This window comes from Microcaecilia unicolor, chromosome 11, assembly GCF_901765095.1.
Source record: "Microcaecilia unicolor chromosome 11, aMicUni1.1, whole genome shotgun sequence".
In the NCBI taxonomy this organism is placed as follows: domain Eukaryota; kingdom Metazoa; phylum Chordata; class Amphibia; order Gymnophiona; family Siphonopidae; genus Microcaecilia; species Microcaecilia unicolor.
The window spans coordinates 3,194,987-3,217,102 of record NC_044041.1 but is presented as its reverse complement, the minus strand read 5'-3'; the positions used below and the strand labels follow the sequence as shown (position 1 = coordinate 3,217,102).

Sequence of the window (22,116 nt, the reverse complement as noted above, 5' to 3'; positions counted from 1 at the left end):
CCCTGGGTGGTGGTACTTCCAGATTAGCACACGGGAAGCCCATTGCTGCATGCCAACTCTTTAGTAAAAGGGCCCCTCAAGGTGTCGCACCTCGGAGCAATACAGAGGCATTATTTTATTCTTTATCTTGCTTTCTATCCATTTTATAATAATTCCTAGCATTCTATTTGCCTTTTCGGCCACTGCCACACATTGGGCAGAAGATTTCAGCATACTGTCCGCAATGACACCTAGATCTTTTTCTTGAATGCTGACTCTTAGGGTGGAAGCTAGCATCAAATAACTATGATTTGGATTACTCTTCCCAATGTGCATCACTTTGCACTTGTCCACATTAAATCTCAACTTCCTAAGGTCAGGCTTACCGGGCTGTAATTTCCCAGATCACCCCCTGGATCTCTTTTCAAAAATAGGCATTACATTGGCCACCCTCCAATCTTCAAATACTACGGACAATTTTAATTACAGGTTACAGATCACTAACAGCAGATCGGCGATTTCATGTTTGAGTTTGTTCAGTACTCTGGGGTGTATGCCATCCAGTCCAGGTGATTTATTACTCTTTAATTTGTTGATTTAGCCCAGTATATCTACCAGATTCACCGAGATTTCTTTTAGTTCCTCTACATCATCACCCTTGAAATCATCTCTGGTATAGGTAGATCTCTTACATCTTTTTCAGTAAAGACCGAGACAAAGAATTCATTCAGTTTCTCTGCTACGGCCCTGTCCTCCCTGAGTGCCTCTTTTACTCCTTGATGATCTAGCGGTCCCACAGATTCCCTCACAGGCTTTCTGTTTCTGATATGTCTGAAAAAGTTATTACTATGAGTTATTGCCTCTAAGGCAAGTTTCTCTTTGTATTTTCTTTTGACCTTCTTTATTAATGCTTTGCATCTAACTTGCCAGTGCATATGTTGCTTCTTGTTTTCTTCATTTTCACTTCTCCCTTTAACCATGCTGCCTGCTGTTTGCCTTTCTTTCCACCTTTATTAATTATTATTATTATTTGTTACATTTGTACCTCACATTTTCACACCTTTTGCAGGCTCAATGTGGCTTACATAGTACCGTAATGGCATTCACCAAATCGGTTGATAACAAATACAAGGTTATATTGTGGTCTAATGAGGAAGGTGTGTATCAGGCATCATGGGGGCCGAGGGAATGAAGATTGTATATTGTCCAGTACGATCACTGGTTATGCTGTATTGCTGGGTGTGGAATACATCTGGTCTGGGCTTCCAAAATGGTATTTTATACAATGTCCATTCTTGATTTAAAGTCCTAACCTTTGCAGCTAAACCTTTCCAAGCAGGTTACATGTAAATCATCCCACATCCTTTTCTTAATCTCATTTCATCCTTTATTTTCCATCTAGTCCTGCCTAATTATGCTCTCACCTATCCACCCTTACTTATTTGTTTGTCCTTGAGATAGTCTAAATCCCTGTATTAATGTATTAATTTGCTTCTTGAAGTTTTTGTCATTTCTGTTATATTCTGTACATTATTATGTTTTATTCGCTATACTGTTTGTTTGTAAGCCACATTGAACTTGAGTCTATTTCGGGCTAATGTGGGGTATAAATACCATGAATAAATAAATAAAATTAAAATCCTGATAAAGTAGAAGCACACACAAAACAAATCAAAACATGCATTCCTAACAAAGAGCTGGTATCAAAACAGACATAGCTTCAGCATTTCAGATCATTTAATATCAATAGAATACCTTTGCTTTCTTCCATCTCCAATCTGGTGTCTATGCACAACGAATTCCACAGTGGAGGTACAGTGATTGAGACAGGCTAGGAAGAGGGTCTTAGAACATTGAAAACAGCTAAGCAAATGGACAATCAAGGAACTTTCACTGATTGATCTAAAAAGAAAAAAAGATTAGGTACATAATATGTAACCCCCACCCCTGCTTAAAATAGTTAGGGACGTCACCATGCAATGCACTGAAGATTAAGATTATTTCGTTAAATTGGATGAACCAGCCAACCGGGAGCCAATGAAGAACCTGTAATCAGGTTTGTGGTAGAAATCTGCTCCAATCACAGAATTCCACGGAGACAGATGCTGAAAGCAACCGTGGGCTTAGCGGCAGTGTTACCGAGGGTTGAATGTCAATTGTACACGTCCAGGGAATGCAGAGGGGACTTGTACGTGGCTGTTAACTCGCAGGGAAAACACAGCCACCAATTGTATAAAAATGTATGCTGATGATGAGGTAACTTAGCAATTCCGTGGTATGAAGAGAGTATGCTGCCCACTTTAAAACTTGCATGGGCTTCTTTCCGCTTGCATAAAATACCAAAACCAGCACGCTAGATCCTCGCAGAAATGTTCTCGCATTAAAAGTTAGATAGTAAGTAATAAACATGTGCGGCTCGTCCGAATAAAACTTAAAGCGAAAGCACAGATCGGCACGTGTTCTTCTGCAGCTAAATATGAGTCTCTCAAAAATTTCAAATGGGAACAGTTTTTGCACGGCTCATCTTTGGGCACAGAAAGACAAACGCCAACATCTACTGACACTTTCATTTTTGGTTGGAACATGCGCTTTACCACGAAACCTGTTCGCATGCGTTCGGCATACACCCCCACATTTGCAAGCAGTTTGCTTCCTGCATGCCGCCATATTATGCTTGCGGTAGAAGCCGCGCAATGTGCTTCTACCGTGAGCCTATCTGCGTCTCCCCATGAAAAAATGAAGGCTGGTAGACCCAAGTAACCTGTAGCGATGATGCAAACTAATCGCTCACAGGGACTGTGAAATCATAGACCTTTCCTGTGAAAATTTCTTTCTCAGGAACTTTCATGTATTACCATAATTTATTCTTCCTTAACATATATATGCACAAGATATATATCTATACCATGATCTGTTCACGTATGTTATGTTACATGTATGTTACCATGTATGTATGCAACAACACATTACCATTTGTAATTCTGTTACCCGGAAATGGCAACCGCCATTACGGCAAATGTAAGCCACATTGAGCCTGCAACTTGGTGGGAAAATGTGGGATACAAATGCTACAAATAAAATTTAAAAAAGGGGGTGGGGTGGCTTGGAAGGAATGACTAGATTAAGGATGGTGATAACAAGTCAGGATTTATATGTGGCGTTCCTAGAGGGACTGACACCCGGGGTGGATCGCCGATGTGCCCCCCCCCCCCGGTGCAGCCCCACCCCAGCGAAAGAACCCCCGGATGCACGCTGCTGGGGGGGGGGTGCCGCACGCCGGTCAGCGTCGTTCATTTCTATGCTCCCTCTGCCCCGGAACAGGTTACTTCCTGTTCCGGGGCAGAGGGAGCATGGAAACAAACGACGCTGACCGATGCGCGGCACCCCCCCCCCAGCGGCGTGCACCCGGGGGCGGACTGCCCCCACCGCCCCCCCTTGGTACACCACTGCTACAGCATCAGCTACCTTTACAATACTTAGCTACAGCTCTTCATTCTGGGTGTGTTTCTGAGTGCCAGCTTGTTACAGAGAAGCTGAGCACTCAGATGACGGGGTATTAGCTGCCCTTATCCTTTTGTGTCATGTGGCCATTTAATTTTTCATTTGTAACCACCTTGCTGTTTTAGACTACCTGGAAGCATGCTCTGCCTTCGAATAAACTGGCATTTCTCCTCTCCTTCGCAGACAACATCCTTGGCATTGTTCTGGCTTCTGTGTTTGGCTTCCTGACTCTCGTAGCCTTGACAGTGCTGCTAATCATCAATACCAGGAAACAGAAAAGGTGAGTCTGAACAGTCCGTTTTTACAGGCCCCTCATGCACTGAGCAGCATTTGGAAAGCATTTCACACAATATCAAATAAAAAAATCCCACCGATGGACTTGTCCAGCACTGAAGAAACAGGAAGCCGAGGTTTCCGGGTGGATATCCCACCCAGAACAAAGGGCTCCCTGGGGGCTTTGCAGACTTCCCTTTTTTGACAATATTTGGGTCTGGCTGGGCCGGTTCTTCCCTGTTTCTGAATCAGCGTGGATGATCTGCAGTTGCTGTGAACATGACGGAGGCAACATCTGGTTCTCTTCACAGCTCCCTGCCCTCAGTCGTATTTATTTTTGTGGTCAGCCTTTTAAAGATGGCATGTAATGCCACATAAGCTAATGAGAGAGTACTAATAATGGCCATCTATCCCTAAGTCTGACTGGCGTGGTGAAGGCCCTCGAGAGCAGATGGCTGTCTATGCTGCCAAATGCAAGACTAGTAAGCCAGAAGCCACAATCAGCCAGCGGGTTCTCATTCACTTCTGGGTTTTCGCATGTATTCTTTGGCCCAGATGCTAGGGGAGTGTCACTTCTGCTTCATTTCCCTGGCATTTGGATTGGATACGGAAGACAAGCCGGCACCATTCATCACAAGAGCATCATGGCTACAGCTCGCCTCTGCTTACTATGTTTACGTTTATTTCGAAACTTGATGGATCGCCAATCCTGGCCAAGGCCAAATCGAGGCGATGTACACGGTTAAAATGTAAGAACCGTGAATTAGAACTGCAGGGGATACAGGACAGACACAGTCGTTCAAGAAATTAGAATCCATTCTGAAGACAACAACTGAACTTAGATTTACAGCGTTGCTATTGCCGCCCCCTATCCGGCGCTCCAGCGTCCGTAAAAGAAAGTGTGGCAGAGGTGTGATGCAACAAGTTTAAAGCACCCAGCCAAAGAGACGTCTGGCCACCGCTCTGCTCCCCTCAATGAAAAGAAAAAGTCATCTCGCTGCTTACCACATTTTTCTGAAATATCATTGTCTCTCCGTTCTCCAACCACCAGCATCCTTTAATGTTCAGTTCCTTTTCTTACACTCCTTAGAAGTTCTACAAAATATTTCAGCTAATGATTTTAAGCACCAGCTGAGTTCAGATTCAAATTGTATTTCATTCCTGAGGAAATATATCCGGGTTGATTTAGATTTAACATTTCCCCTTTCATTGCTAGCTCAAGGAAAGTTACATTCAGTTCCCCGACTCCAGACAGCTTGAAAGCTAAGTTTATGTTTCTGGCAGCTCTGCTTAGTTAGCTATTTCTACTATTCTTAACCTCAGTACATCAAGGACATGGCATTGCACCGATACAGGTAAAAACATGAATACAGCATAGACGGCTGAAAAGGAGATCTTCATCAGAGCTCCATGCAAGAACATAAGAGTAGCCATACAGGGTCAGACCAATGGTCCATCTAGCCCAGTATCCTGTTCCCAAACAGTGGCCAAGCCAGGTCACAAGTACCTGACAGAAACTCATGCACTTCCCCTTGTCTGTCTCCATAGCAAACAATAGACTTTTCCTCCAAGAACTTGTCCAAACATAGGGGCGGTAAAGCCCCGCACTGTTCCAGCACTATTTAACAGCATGCAAATTTAAGCACGCTATTCTCTCTGATCATAGGGTAAAAGTGCCCAATCCTCCTGCACTTGTTTAACCTCCAGTCCCCCCGACACCCCCGACACAAGTTCAGGGTCTCCAGCCCCCCCCCCTAGCATCCCCTCAAATAGAGCCCTGGTGGTCCAGTGGGCTGTGAGTCAATCCCCCCAACCCCCCCCCGACACAGGTTCAGGGGGACTGGAGATCCAGTGGATCCCCCTAATCCCCCCTGGCATCCCCTCACATGGAGCCCTGGTGGTCCAATGGGCTGTGAGTCAAGCCCCCCAACCCCCCCCAACTGACACAGGTTCAGGGGGACTGGAGATCCAGTGGGTCTCCAGTCCCCCTAACCCCCCCTGGCATCCCCTCACATGGGGTGGCAGAGCTGGTGGTTGGGAGGCGGAGCTAGTGTGGGCAGACATATACGGTCTGTGCCAGAGCTGGTGGTTGGGCGGCGGGGATAGTGCTGGGCAGACTTATACAGTCTGTGCCAGAGCTGGTGGTTGGGAGGCGGGGTTGGTGGTTGGGAGGCGGGGTTGGTGGTTGGAAGGCGGGGATAGGGCTGGTCATACTTATACGGTCTGTGCACTGAAGAGGACAGTACAAATAAAAAAAGTAGCACATATGAATTTATCTTCTTGGGCAGACTGGATGGACCGTGCAGGTCTTTTTCTGCCGTCATCTACTATGTTACTATGGAGCCCTGGTGGCCCAGTGGGCCGCGAGTCAATCCCCCCTCACCTGGTGGTCTAGTGGCCCTTCCCCACCCTTACCTCCCTCCCTCCTCTTCCATCGGCGCTGCCTCAAAAATGGCGGTACCCAACCCTGCCCAGTGCATCCTGGGATGTGCTAGGTGGGGCTTCACGCAATCTTGCTTCCTGCTTAAAACAGAAACCACACAGGAGAGGACTGCACTGTCGTGGGGACTGAGCTGATGCAGGCTCAGATGCCTCGTAGGTATAGAGAGGGACAGAAGGTTGCCAGAACCACACAATTAAAATGTAGACCTGACTTCTGCCGATTTGGTCAGCAATATGCTGGGGATGCTGCAAAAAGCCCCAACAGTCACTCTACAGTCAGTCACATGTGCCCAGGGCCAGTGGGAGAAGCCATACAAATCAATCCCTGCCCCCCATCATTTTACCTCTTGCACATGCACCAGTCAACTGAGAACCATCACTGCATTGGCCAGGCCAGGTCTGATATAAGAGCTAAATACCTGACAGTTCTGAATGAAGGATAGAAGGGTCTGAAAGGGCCAACAACATCTCTGTCTTGGATTTCAAATGATCTTCTCCTTTCTCTTAGGAAGAAGAACTTTGCGCCTTCTGTAGAATTTCGATCCCTGTGAAACCAGCCACTGCCCTAATGACCATTGCTGGTGGCACAGGAGCTGAGGAGCCGAACAAATCAAGCTACCTCTTCTGGACTTCAGAAATGAACCTGAGGAGCATCATCGGGACAGACTGGTGGAAGCAGATTCAGTTTTGCAAAAACTCAGAATTGATATTTTATATTGTATTAACTGTGCCTCTGTTTCCAGCCCCTCCCTCCCCCGGCACTTTCCTCCTCTGGAACCGGTCTCTCTTGGGCTACTGCACCATAACCTTTCATTTCAATTACCTGTGGATTTTCCCCTGTTTGTAATACTTCACCTAATCAAGTCAATGCACAATAGTCGTGCCGCAGGGGTCACTGGTCACAGCTCCTTCCAGCGCCTTGTATGCATGCCCAGTGAGCCTGACCATTGAACAATGACTAGGGCCTTCCTCCCCTCCCCTCCCCACAACACACACACACACACACACACACACACACAATTCACAACCTGCTTAGGAACAAAAGACTTGACCTTGTCACATGCCATGGGTGAGCCCCAAGAGTCATTTCTGAAGGGTATCTAGGAGCACAACATTCCCTAATTGTCTGTACAGAGGTCAAAAGATATATCATACACTGAAGGTTGAAGCTCTGCCCAGGGTTTCTGCCCCCAGCGCTCAGAATTTATACCCATGTGGATCAGGTAACTGCATAGAGCCTTATGACAGATGGGACAGTGAGATATAAGGCCAGAATGTGGCATTGAATCACTGACTGGCTTGCTAAAACATATCAGGCACTCTGACATCTTAATGAAGACAGACAGAGACATCTGATTTCCTGCTGTTCGGCTTAAGGCTGGCACAATCATTAGGAACTGTAAGACACACTATGTGGTCATTTAAAGTGGCAATTTCTGGATGAACAACAAAAGAGTAGCTATGCTCAGAGCAAAAGAACATCTCCTGACAAGAACCCAAATTCAAAGAACCACCGGAAAAAAAATCCCCAGACAAGAGCCCAAATTCAAAGAACCATCAGCAAAAAACATCTCTTGCCAAGAACCGAAATTCAAAGAACCATCAGCAAAAAACCATCTCCTGAGAAGAACCCAAATTCAAAGAACTAACGGCAAAAAACATCTCTTGACAAGAACCGAAATTCAAAGAACCATCTGCAAAAAACATCTCCTGACAAGAACCCAAATTCAAAGAACCATCGGCAAAAAACATCTCTTGCCAAGAACCCAAATTCAAAGAACCATCAGCAAAAAAACATCTCCTGAGAAGAACCCAAATTCAAAGAATCATCGGCAAAAAACATCTGTTGCCAAGAACCGAAATTGAAACAACCATCAGCAAAACAACATCTCCTGACAAGAACCATCGGTGAAAAACATCTCTTGCCAAGAACCCAAATTCAAAGAACCATCAGCAAAACAACATCTCCTGAGAAGAACCCAAATTCAAAGAATCATCGGCAAAAAACATCTCTTGTCAAGAACTGAAATTCAAAGAACAATCAGCAAAACAATATCTCCTAATAAGAACCATCGGTAAATGGCTTTTGGAAATTTCCCTCACTGGAGGAAATTTTCAGACACAGCATGTATGTGTAAAGTCAGTAGATACTTGTTACCCACAGACTTTACATCAGTTTTCATAGAGAAAAAGTTCCTTTTGAAAAACTGGCCTGGAAAAGTTCTCCCCCACTTCCGTAGCTGCTATTTGTGCAGATGCGTTTGCCCTAAAGTTTGGAAATTTAAAATGCATGTTACGTGCAACTACATGCTTCATAGCAGCTGCACCCCAGTAACGCCTCCACATTACACACATATATGCATATGTGTTGCCCAATTTTCAAAAGCCCCATATACGTTTCGAAAATTGTTTTATATACAGAAATGCCTTTGAAAATTGCTTTCATTATGAGCCTGTGAGGCAGCTGCACATACACTTGTCTAGACTAAATGGTTCAAGTTATATGGACAGATTCTACATACGGTGCCAATAAAAGCTCTATTCTATAAGCCTCCCTTTAAGTTAGGCGCAGTTTATGGAATGTCCAGGGATTGTGCCTAACTTTAGGTGTGGCCATTTGCACCAACTGAAACGTGGTACAAACAAGCGCAGCAACATTAGGCGCATATTCCCGTTATTCTATAACAACGTACGTTCATTTTAGGAACGCCAAATTGGCTGCAAGTGTTAGGCTTCTCTTCTGCTCCATAGATTTGGATTAATCATAAATTGTTTTCCCGAGTTATTTCCTCGCATCTTGGTCAAGAATTGTGGACTAAGTTTGAAGGACTATTCCCTAATTATGTTTCACGAATATTGTTTATACTGATTTTGCCGAGATATTTATAAGTTTGTCTTATAAATGTAATATTATTAAACTTAGAAATTAAAAAAACAATGTTAGGAATACCCCTGTTATGCCCATGACCCTACCATTTTCACATCCCATTTTTCATATTTTGCATAAATTTTAGGATGCTTTGTACTGTATATGTTTTACTGGAAACCGCTTAGTTGAAGGTGGTGTATAAATAAAAGAAATAGAAATAAATTAAATCTAATTAGTGCCAATCTTTTCTTGTTAAAAGCCAATTGGCACTAATTAGCTCATTATTCTATTAAATTGCGTGATTTTTGGCAACTTTTATGGAATTGGGGGGTAAACGCAGCCACACTACTGAATATTGACTTTCATATCCAATTGTGCTTCTTTATGGTCTGTGTTTTCTTGGGGTTTCCTCTACTGCTAATTCCGCCTGGAATAGACTTCCCGAGCCTGTACGTCTAGCCCCGTCTTTGGCCGTTTTCAAATCCGGGCTAAAAGCCCACCTCTAACATTGTTTTTGACTCCTAACCACTATTCACTTGCCCTGTACCCTTTTATCCCCACCTCTTTAATTCCCTTACCTCTTAGTTGTCTGTCTGTGTGTTTGTCCTATTTAGATTATGAGCTCTTTGAGCAGGGACTGTCTTTTCATGTATGGTGTACAGTGCTGTGTATGCCTTGTAGCGCTATAGAAGTGATAAGTAGTAGTAGTAGTAGTAGATGTACCCCCTTTACTGCAGCAAAGTCAATGCAATTCACAAAATGAACTACAAATCAAAATGAAGAATGAAAGGAACAGCATTAAAAAGAAAGATAAGAGAAAAACATGTCCTTAGTCATAAGGACATTAGTGTAGCCATCCTGGGACAGACTGAAGGTCCATCAAGCCCAGTATCCTGTTCCCAATGGAGAAGCCTAGGTGGTGGTCGAGCCTCTGGGCCCTAAGTCTGTAGCCCCAAAAGCCAATGTGAATGTGTGGGTTTTATTTAAATCTTCCAGTGGTCAAAGGTAACTCATTCCAATGAGTGACAGCTGCAGAAAAAGACCCCCTCCAGTTAGTGGAGTCTTGGTCAGCATGACACAAAGGTGAAAGAGACAGCTGATGGGCTTCAGAGGAACAAAGCAGACAGGGGTGATCAGGAGTAATCAGAGAGGTACAGTAAGAAGAGAGAGAGTTACAGCTCATTGTGCTTTAAGAGTGAACATGAGAGCAGCCATACTGGGCCAGACCAATGGTCCATCTAGCCCAGTATCCTGTTCTCCAAACAGTGGCCAAGCCAGGTCACAAGTGCCTGGCAGAAACCCAAATCATGGCAACACTCCATGTAGAAACCCAAAGAATGGCAAGATTCTGGAATCCTAAAGAGTGACGATTCCAAGCAGAATCTCAAAGAGTAGCAACGTTCCATGTAGAACCCCAAAGAATAGCAAGATTCTGGAATCCTAAAGAGTGACGATTCCAAGCAGAATCTCAAAGAGTAGCAACATTCCATGTAGAACCCCAAGCAATAGCAAGATTCTGGAATCCTAAAGAGTGACAAAATTAAATGCAGAATCTCAAGAGTAGTAACATTCCGTGTAGAATCCCAAAGAATGGCAAGATTCTGGAATCCTAAAGAGTGACAAGATTCCACTCAGAATCTAAAAGAGTAGCAACATTTCATGTAGAACCCCAAAGAATAGCAAGATTCCGGAATCCTAAAGAGTGACAAGATTCCATGCAGAATCTCAGAGTAGCAACATTCCATACTACAAATCCCAGGGCAAGCAGTTGCTTCCCATGTCTGCCTCAATAGCAGGCTATGGACTTTTCCTCCAGGAATTTGTCCAAACCTTTTTTAATCCCAAATGCACTAACCGCTGTTACCACCTCCTCCTGCAAAGAGTTCCAGAGCTTAACTATTCATTGAGTGAAAAAGACCACCAAGAGGGACTGATGCAAGTTATCCAGGCAGAAACATAGCCAGGTTGAAGGCACGGGAGGAGCAGAGAGTAGACTGCTGACTGCGCCAACACATGTTTTAAACATGACAGATCATGTAAAAAAATAAGAACTGGCACCGTCAGAAGTCTGTTTGGGGGGTGCCCCCCCAGCTACGCCACTGTATCCAGGGTAGGGTGATTGAATTAGGAGGAGAGAGTGGACGCCTCTAGACACCCACTCCTTTCAACCAACCCTTCTATGCAGCTTTAGAACCTGGCGAAAAAATTTCCCACAGTAGCCGCATGTCAAAATCTTTTTTTTTTTCGTTTTGATTGCCGCAGAACAGCAAATCCACTGCATTTGCGTTCATTTCAAGGCAATGTGCGTTCAGGGTTTCCTCGTGAGTTAACACCTGTGCTAAACCCTTTCTGCATTGGCAACCCACAGTAAAACATCACTGAACCCGCGGTAACCATGCGGCAACGTTTTCTGCGTCGGCCTCAAAATATGAGGAAAGTTTACGAACGGCTTCATACGGACCAGCTCAAGACAATATTTATTTTATTTATTAATTTGAATTTACTTACAGCCTTTTCAAAGGAATTCACTCAAGGTGATGTACGACAAGAACAAGTCAAACATAAGTGATAGACAATTACAATACAAAGTATGGCATAGTATATGCTACATTATGATGGTCAATGCAATAAAGCTTTTTAATTGACAGCATAGGATGTCAGCAAAGATGGAGCGATAGAGTAACAGGAATAAGAAACTAAGGTGACTGATTTAAAGAAAGTCACACATGAGGTCAGAGAGATGGTTAAATATTATCTCAGTTAGGCTAGGAGTGGATAAACATGTCCCGCTGCAGAGTCACTCCTTGTGTGTGTGAGTGAGACTAACAAGTTAGTTACTTCTTCCATTAAAGGCCTGGTTGAAGAGCCGAGCTTTCACCTGCTTCCTGAAGTAGAGAGAGTCTTTATTTATTTACAAACACTTGATACACTGCTATTCACAATATTGAATCATAGCGGTTTACTAAATTTTAAAAAAAAAGAGCTAAGGAGAGAAGATTTCTTCAAATAGAAATGTTTGAGGCTGGGGCAGTTTTGGGTAGAATGTTTAGGTGTGGGCAGTGGCGTACCAAGGGGGGGCGGTGGGGGCGGCCCGCCCCGGGTGTACGCCGCTGGGGGGTGCCGCAGCACGCGGCTGCTCCTCCGAGTTCGCTAAACTTCGTTCGTTCGCTGCAGCTCCCTCTGCCCCGGAACAGGTTCTGTTCCGGGGCAGAGGGAGCTGCAGCGAACGAACGAAGTTTAGCGAACTCGGAGGAGCAGGCGTGTACCGTGGCATCCCCCCCCAGCGGTGTGCATCCGGGGGGGGGGTGTCATTTTGCCGGAGGGGGGGAGGTGTCATCTAGCGGGGGGGGGGGGGGGCGCATTGGCGCTCCGCCCCGGGTGCCATCCAGGCCAGGAACGCCACTGGGTGTGGGGTTATTTTTTGGGGGGTGGATCAGTTTGCAGGATGGTGGGGTAGTTGCAGGAGATAGTTTTAAGGGGTAGTAGGGGCAGTATGCAGAGTAGTACGGCAACTGTGGAGGGGAGTTTTTAGGTTTGGGCCAGGAGCAGAGGGTAGGTTTTGGAGATGGAGCTCTGGCAAATGTGAGGAGGCCGTTTGGGGGTTTGGAAGAACAGGGAAGTCCATGGTCTTACAACTGCCTTGCTCCGTTCGTTATCGATTACATTTCACTGTGCTACAACTTCTCCCATAGAGATGCATTGGGTCATTTATTTCTTTTTGGTGGGGGGGGGGGGGGGGGGCTTCTGGAATACTCAGACAGAAGAACATTCTTGACTTCTTTTTCCTTCCAACTTCTCTTAGGTTTATAAAGTAAAAAGAAATGAACAAAATCAGAAATGGCACAAAAAATTAAATTACATTAAACAAATCCCTGAATCCCTGGGCACCTCACCTCGTCTTCCAGATGCTCGTGAGAACAGGAGGCAGCCAGGTATTGATCCCTGAGCTTGAAAGCCATTAACATTCTGCCCAGCAGGGAAAATAAATGTAGCTTTTGCAGCTTCCACTCAGGTACATGCACAGAGTGGAGAATGTGTGCAGACTGGCCCTTCCCGGTAAGGCATCCAGACTTTCAAAGCGTTTCCCGTTAAACTGTCAGGGCTTGTGGCACAAGATTACCCAAAACAATACACACTTTTACAGCTTTGCCAAACCAAACAATTCATTTTTTATTCTCCCCTGACAGACAGGTCCTTTCTGGCCATCATGCAGACGCCTCCAGTTTTGTCTTCCACCCACCCCCACCGGACGTGCCTATGATTTAAGTAGGGCCAGTTCAGGCCAAACCAGAGCCAAGACCGTAACCAGATAAGGCTGCAGACACCCTGTCAAACTCGACATCAACTGGCTCACCTTATTTTCCAGACTTTGGCTATTAGTTTATACCAGGGGTTTAGCCAGACTTCGGCGAGAGAGGGGTCCAGAGCCCGAGATGAGGGGGCACATTTTAGCCCCCCCCCCTCAGCGCCACCGACCCCCCCCCCCCCCGCCATTGCCGACCCCCCCGCTGCCACCACCACCAACAACAACTTTGACCCCCCCCCCCGCCGATGACCCTCTCGACCCCCCCACGCTGTTGCTGTCGCCTACCTTTGCTGGCGGGGGACCACAACCCCTGCCAGCCAAGGTCCTCTTCTTCCGGCGCAAGGCTTCGTTCTATTTCTGAGTCTGACGTCAGACTCAGAAACAGAACGAAGCCTTGCGCCGGAAGAAGAGGACCTCAGCTGGTGGGGGTTGGGGTCCGGCGCAAGGCTTCGTACATGCAGGACATCAGACTCAGAAACAGAACGAAGCCTTGCGCCGGAAGAAGAGGACCTCGGCTGGCGGGGGTTGGGGTCCGGCGCAAGGCTTCGTACATGCAGGACATCAGACTCAGAAACAGAACGAAGCCTTGCGCCGGAAGAAGAGGACCTCAGCTGGTGGGGGTTGGGGCCCGGCGCAAGGCTTCGTACATGCAGGACATCAGACTCAGAAACAGAACGAAGCCTTGCGCCGGAAGAAGAGGACCTCGGCTGGCGGGGGTTGGGGTCCGGCGCAAGTCTTCGTACATGCAGGACATCAGACTCAGAAACAGAACGAAGCCTTGCGCCGGAAGAAGAGGACCTCAGCTGGTGGGGGTTGGGGCCCGGCGCAAGTCTTCGTACATGCAGGACATCAGACTCAGAAACAGAACGAAGCCTTGCGCCAGAAGAAGAGGACCTCGGCTGGCGGGGGTTGGGGTCCCCCGCCAGCAAAGGTAGGCAACGGCGGATTGATGGCGGGAGGGAGGGTCCAGGGCCAAATCTACGGGGGCCCAGGCCCCCGTGGCCCCACGTAGCTACGTCACTGGTATATACTGCTTTTCAGATGTTGCCTCTTTTCCCCAACTGTGTAGAGAACATAAGAACAGCCATACTGGGTCAGGCCAATGGTTCATTTAGCCCAGTATCCCGTTTCCAAACAGTGGCCAAGCCAGGTCACCAGTACCCAAATAGTAGCAAATTTCCATGCTAGAGGTATTTAAGGCTTCACTTACCTGAGGGCTGTGATCACAAGCTCGTCCCACTTGGGTTATCGTGTTAATGCAATCATCTGGGTCCCAGCAGGCATGCAGGAATGGGAGAGAGACAGACCCTGAAGAAGCATGCTGGCACCAAGCCCTCCCTTGGAGGCCAGACCCAGCAAATTTTGCCCCCCCCCCCCCCCCCCAATGGCCCTGACACCAGAAGAAGGATTCTGAGTATCCTCTGCAACCCCAGGGTTTATCTTATCTGTCCTGCAAGAGACAGGACCCCATTCTCCTTCACCTTTCTAGAGTTTGTGCTTTAGACGAATATCCACTTCCTGCATGATTGGTCTCAGAAGAAATAGTTCCTCCTGGAATCCTCTGACAACCCCCAGTATTCAGAAAGAATCAGCTTTACTTGCATCAAAACTATTCCTTTCTAATTATACTTATTATGAACACTGTACAGGTGCTGTTCACCAGTGTTTCCCAACTTCTAAGTCAAACAAATTTCAACTAAGTACTCCCGACCTCCGATCAGTTCTGGTAGATGTACATTCCAAAAGCTAACATATTCTAATCAAGAAATAGAAAATAAAATGACTTTTTTTTTTACCTTTGTTGTGTGGTCATTTTATTTTTCTAATCATGTCGGCCCTAGTATCTAGTCTGTGCTTTCATCTTAACTCTTGCCAGTGTCTCCTGTCCATTTGACATTTCTTCTCTCTCCATGTCCATCATCCATCTCACTTTTCTGTGTCCCTATCTCTCCTCATTCCCAAAATCTCCCCCCTCCCCCACAAGCCGTGCAGCATTTCCTCTGTGTATTTTCCCCTCCATCATACAGCATCTCTTTTCTTTTTCTGTGGGTATATCTCTCTCCACATACATGCAGTATCTCTTCACTCCCTCTCTCTCTCCCTCCCCCACACCATGCTGCATCTCTTCTCCCTCTGTCTGTCTGTCTGTCTGTCTCACTCTCTCTCCCCAACCATGCAGCATCTCTTTCCTCCCAGCCCCCACTATTCAACATCACCCCATCTCTTTCTTTCCTGACACTCATTCCTTCACCGACACCAACACTCACCACTGCCAAACTGCTGCCCTCCCGTGTCTGCAGTGGCAAGAAGAAATAAACTGTGTCTTTTCTCTCCCTGCCACACCTGTTCACTCAACCGCTGCCTTCCTGACATTGTGCCTGCAGATGTGGGGCCATGGCTCTTGCTGATCCTGCCCCTCCAAAACAGTTGCATCATAGGGAACCGGACCATCAAGAGCTGGCAACTGTTTTGGAGGGGCTGTAGGCACAATGTCGGGGAGGCAGTGGGTGAGCGAACAGACAGGCAGCAGGGAAGGGAAGAACACTGTTTCCATTTCTTATTGCCACGGCCTACCAGGCAGGCAATTGGCTGCAAGGAGGGGAAGACAGCAGTTGAGCACTGTGTACCCCCTACTGATAGCGTGTGAACCTCTTGGGGTACGGGTATCACGTGTTGGGAACCTATGCTGTACACCATCTTGGGTGAATCTCTTTATAAAAGTGGTTAATATATAAATAGTAAATTAATATAAATACTGCTAATCATTTCTGTAGCACTAGACATATGCAATGCTGTACACATTATACGCAGGTACTTTCTCTGTCCCTAGAGGGCAGCACTGTACACATTTTACGCAGGTACTTTCTCTGTCCCTAGAGGGCAGTGCTGTACGCATTATACGCAGGTACTTTCTCTGTCCATAGAGGGCAGCGCTGTACACATTATATGCAGGTACTTTCTCTGTCCCTAGAGGGCAGCGCTGTACGCATTATACGCAGGTACTTTCTCTGTCCATAGAGGGCAGGGCTGTACACATTATACGCAGGTACTTTCTCTGTCCATAGAGGGCTCATGATATAAGCTTTTTGTACCTGGGGCAATGGAGCTGCAGTGGGAATTGAACCCAGGTTGCCAGGATCAAAGCCAACTGCACTAACCATTAGGCCACTCCTCCACTCCTGTACCTGGGGCAATGTACTGGGAGAGCAAGCTTGAGTGTGTATCATGGGGGTAGGGAGAGCAAAACCATGGGAGACAGCAGAACAAACCAAGAGTGTGCCAAAGGGGGCGGCAGATCAAGTTGAGAAAATGCCACTTGGATTGGGCAGGTAGAGTGAGCTGAGAGTGTGCCATGGGGGGTAGAGGGAGCAAAGAAAACAGAGTGTGCCTCGGGGGTGGGAAGCAAGCAATCTGAGAGTAGGGCCATAGGGAGGGGCAAAGCAAGCTAAAAATGTACCATGGGGATGGGGGGGGGGAACTACAGCAAGCTGAGTGTACTATGGGGAGAGGGAGAGGGGGTACAGCAAGCTGAGAGCATGCCATGGGGGAGGGGCAGAGCAAGCTGAGAGCGTGCCATGGGGGAGGGGCAGAGCAAGCTGAGAGCGTGCCATTGGGAGGAAGGGTAAATGGAAGCTTATAAAAAGCTGGCGAGTAACAGTAAAGTTTCTGAAAAAGTATCAAAGTTTATATGTAAATATAAGGAGGAAAAAGACTTCAGTGGCTAATGTCACGTCTAGAGTCAAACTCAGACTAATGACCCTGCCCGACTTCATCATGAATCCAGAAAGACCTCCTGTTATTTTGACATTATATTATTTTTTACAAAAAAAAATTTCTTTTTCAATTGTTTATCAATTTTTAACATTTATAAATTAAATCTTTCAAAAAAATGGAAATCCCCCAGGCAGTTATCTGAGGTGAATCTGGTGCGCTCAACAGCTGTTTCACACTGGCTTCGTTAGGAGCATTTCAGATTTTAATACAGCATTGTCAGTACCCTGGAAGATATGTATATTAAAATGCAGTAATCCACAACTTCGCTTGTCTAGGCTTATGCTTCAGATCATTCCGTTCACCCCGGCACCCTCCCGAAGGAAAAATATAATTAAATATGGCAAGTTCATCTTACCCCGTGGTAGCTGCTATTTCAAAATGGCGCCTACAATTTAAAAGGACGCCAAAGATTTTTCTAATCAATAGGGAAACGTCCCTTCTCATTGGTTACCGTGGAAGATCCAACTTTACTCCATGGGTCTCCTTTCCAAAAGATTAAGTAAAAATGAAAAAATATATCAAAACAATTAATCATACTGAAAACATGGACATATCATCTTCTGATTGTTTTCAGTATGGAGATCAAGTTTGAAGGTGTTCCATGGAGGTTGGAAGATTAGAAACAGTCCTAAATCTGGAGATATGTGCCTAAGGAGAAGAATAAAAATGATAGGTTGAGGTATATGGGGTGGGGGGGGGGAGGGGGAGAAAGAGAGATGGAGTATGTGCCTGGGGGGAAGGAAGAGGTAGGGTATGTGGGGGTGAGAGTTAGAGGGAGACAGAACTGCCATCGGAGTGAGAGAGGGAGCTGGGTAGGCTGGAGCCTGAGAAGGGGACAGACAGAGGGGATTTCTTCTACTAACCTATAAATGTATTCGCTGCTCCCCAGTATCTCTCCACACTTGTCTTTCCCTACATCCCTTCCTGTGCACTCCGCTCCATGGATAAATCCTTCTTATCTGTTCCCTTCTCCACTACTGCCAACTCCAGACTTCGCGCCTTTTGTCTCGCTGCACCCTACGCCTGGAATAAACTTCCTGAGCCCCTACGTCTTGCCCCATCCTTGGCCACCTTTAAATCTAGACTGAAAGCCCACCTCTTTAACATTGCTTTTGACTCGTAACCACTTGTACCCACTCGCCTCCACCTACCCTTCTCTCTTCCTTCCCGTTCACATTAATTGATTTGATTTGCTTACTTTATTTATTTTTTGTCTATTAGATTGTAAGCTCTTTGAGCAGGGACTGTCTTTCTTCTATGTTTGTGCAGCGCTGCGTACGCCTTGTAGCGCTATAGAAATGCTAAATAGTAGTAGTAGTAGTAGATTTCAGGCCTGGGAAGGCCTTAGGCCTTATAATGGGGAAATTCAGCTCTAAAAAAGTACAAATAAACTGGTTTCAACTCCAAATGCGGACGTTTCCGCTAGCGGGGTAAGGAAGAGCCCCGCTCAGGAGAGCGAATTATCGCTCAGTCCGCTGGGACCCTTGACCCCGACGCCGCCACGTGCACCCGGAACAGCAGTGCCGAAACCCGATAGTGAGGTGGTTTCGAAGGAGTGGCGCGCTCCGGAGATAGCAGTGACGGCTGATGCGAACCAGGGGCTGGCGCCGGGAACCCAGAGATTACCAGGAACAGCAATTGGGGAAACCAGTGTGGAATCGCTGATAACAACTGAGCAGGAAGCTATTTCCCGCGTTTTAGCGATCCAACCTCTGGTGAGACCCCAAGAAGTATCTCTGGAGTCAATTTGGACGGCGTTAGAATCTCTTCACAAGGTCTGTACCTCGTTTGTTACTGTCTCCTTGAATAATGCTTCACAGATAAACTTTTTGAAAAATCAGACTGAGGGTTTAAAGGCAAGGCAAGCAGACTTGGAAGTACAAATTGGAAAAGTATTTCAACAACAAGCTCAAATTTCAGGTGATCGAATATTAATCCACAGGAAAATAGAAAATATGGAGAATCAAACAAGAAACCTGAACTTAAGGCTATTAAACTTTCCAAAATCTAAATTTGTAGCCCCCAAGGACATGTTTGCCAAATTTCTAAAGGAGGTATATAATTATCCTGAACAATCACTGCCCCCTCTACAAAAAATCTATTATTTGGAAACAAAAGCTCCTTCGCAACAAGATATTCCTAAACAAGCTAATTTACAAGAATCTTTGGACCTAACAAACCTTCTTGAACAGTCTATAGACAACACTGAGACTAAGGCAACCTTAATCGTAACGTTTGTCTTTATACAAGATAAAGAATGTTTGATGAGACTTTATTTTAAAAATATTCACCCGGTATTTAAAGGAAGCAAAGTCTCAGTGTTTCCAGATATTGCCCGTTGGACCCAACAGAGGCGGAAGAAATTCCTAGATATGAAACAGGAATCTGTTAGCTTAGGGGCTGTTTTCCAATTACGTTTTCCTTGTAAATGTATTTTGATATTTAAGGAGAAGAAATATATATTTTTTGAACCTGATCAATTGAGATCATTCCTTGATAAGAAGAGTGACTAGACCTAAATCCAATAAGAGTCCCGTAATGTATTAAAGGGAACCACTGTTTGATTTTTGTTATAAAATATTTCTTATTATACCAACTTCCTTTGGTTATAACCATCTTGAATCCATTCTTCTTGAGGACTATAAATCCAATTTGGAAAAGTTTTCTTTTTTTTTTTTTGTAGAAATATTTCCTTAATTTTAATGTACCTAAAATGGATGTATCTGTTCAAAGAATGTTTCTTTGTATTCACTTTAAAATGATAAATAAAGAATAAAAAAAAAATAATAATAAACTATTCAGAATTTTAAAACATTGTGCACAGAATTTTCAACATTTTTGTGCAGAATTCCAGCAAGAAGAACATGAAACATTCCAATAGTTTAAACACAAAGAAAACTTGGCCAGGACTGCAGTGCAGCTCCGGGCCAAATTGCCCAACAATAAACAGCTGGCAGCCAAAAGGGCTGAAATGATTAAAAAAATGAAGAAACGCTCTCCAGATTTTTAACTCACCTCTGCAGTTCCTCCCAGTAATGTCATCTCTGGATGCTGTGCTGAAAATATCCCTGCAGGCCTGAATCCCTTCCTGGACTAACTGCTCCCAAATTCAGTTCCTTCCTGCTCCTAGTCAGTAAGAGAAAATTGTACAGTTACCTCTGGATAGTGGTAGGAATATTTTGCCTTTGGAAGTTCCTCTGTGTCTATTCTGACTTTTAAGCAAGGTGTAGCTCAGCTCTGGACTCGGAGCAACCTTTTGTCTGCAAACCAGGTAGATACCTCTCCTTCCTTTTCAAGCTCTGTGGCAGCTCAATTTAATTTCATTGGGCCCGATATTCAGCCTGTCATGGTATATGGGCTGAACCAACACCTGGTTATTCAATGCTGAGGCACGCCCAGCTCCTGGCCCTGAATATCTTGGAATCAGTGGTCACCCGGAAGCTAACCGGACACTGGACAATATTCAGACAGTTGCCCGATTAACTTTAGCACAAAGTCAATGCAGTCTTTTTCCTATCCTAACTTTATGCGGACGGTTATTTAGCTGATTAGCAGCTAAGTACATAAGTAATGCCATACTGGGAAAAGACCAAGGGTCCATCGAGCCCAGCATCCTGTCCACGACAGCGGCCAGTCCAGGCCAAGGGCACCTGGCGAGCTTCCCAAACGTACAAACATTCTATACATGTTATTCCTGGAATTGTGGATTTTTCCAAGTCCATTTAGTAGCGGTTTATGGACTTGTCCTTTAGGAAACCGTCCAACCCCTTTTTAAACTCTGCTAAGCTAACCGCCTTCACCACTTTCTCCGGCAACAAATTCCAGAGTTTAATTATACGTTGGGTGAAGAAACATTTTCTCCGATTTGTTTTAAATTTACTACACTGTAGTTTCATCGCATGCCCCCTAGTCCTAGTATTTTTGGAAAGCGTGAACAGACGCTTCACATCCACCTGTTCCACTCCACTCATTATTTTATATACCTCTATCATGTCTCCCCTCAGCCGTCTCTTCTCCAAGCTGAATAGCCCTCACCTCCTTAATCTTTCTTCATAGGGAAGTCGTCCCATCCCCGCTATCATTTTAGTCGCCCTTCGCTGCACCTTTTCCAATTCTACTATATCTTTCTTGAGATGCGGCGACCAGAATTGAACACAGTACTCAAGGTGTGGTCACATCATGGAGCGTTACAATGGCATTAAAACATCCTTACACCTGTTTTCCATACCTTTCCTAATAATACCCAACATTCTATTTGCTTTCCGAGCCGCAGCAGCACACTGAGCAGAAGGTTTCAGTGTATTATCGACGACGACCCCCAGATCCCTTTCTTGGTCCGTAACTCCTAACGTGGAAACTTGCATGACGTAGCTATAATTTGGGTTCTTTTTTCCCACATGCATCACCTTGCACTTGCTCACATTAAACGTCATCTGCCATTTAGCTGCCCCGTCTCCCAGTCTCGTAAGGTCCTCTCCATCCGCGCTTTGCTCCAGTTGGCCAATTATTGGTGATATTCAGTAGCGCTGACTGGTTAAGTGCTGCTGTCAGATACTGGGTCGCTCAGCGGAGTTTAACCATGAAGGAGCCAGGGCAAGGGGTTCAGGAAAACAAGATTTCCCTACAAAACCTACTCTCCCAGTAAGACTGGGCTTAAATGCTGCTCTATGGAAAAGTACAAGATGTGGATGGACCTCCGTGCATCACCAAGTATGTGCAGAGAGAGAGGCTACTCTGGAATTCACGGCCAGATAATGTGGTAAAAGCAGTTAGCTTAGCAGGGTTTAAAAAAGGTTTGGCTACTATCCTAAAAGAAAAGTCCCTATGTCATTATTAAGATGGACCTGGGAAAATCCACTGCTTCTAGGTTAAGCAGCATAAAATCTGTTTTACTCTTTTGGGATCTTGCCAGGTCCTTGTGACCTGGCTTGGCCACTGTTGGAAACAGGGCACTGGGCTTAATGGAGCTTTA

General features: G+C 45.6%; 1 protein-coding gene across 1 annotated transcript in view; it reads left to right on the top strand.

Annotated features, from left to right (window-relative positions):
* The window catches only part of SUSD2 (sushi domain containing 2), a gene marked incomplete in the record, with an annotated part of 210,235 nt that extends 202,406 nt beyond the window's left edge, over positions 1 to 7,829 (top strand). The window contains 2 exon segments of the mRNA XM_030220275.1: positions 3,664 to 3,760; positions 6,704 to 7,829. Coding sequence (XP_030076135.1) covers positions 3,664 to 3,760; positions 6,704 to 6,746 — 140 coding nt within the window.
* Between the last annotated feature and the right edge of the window lie 14,287 nt (positions 7,830 to 22,116).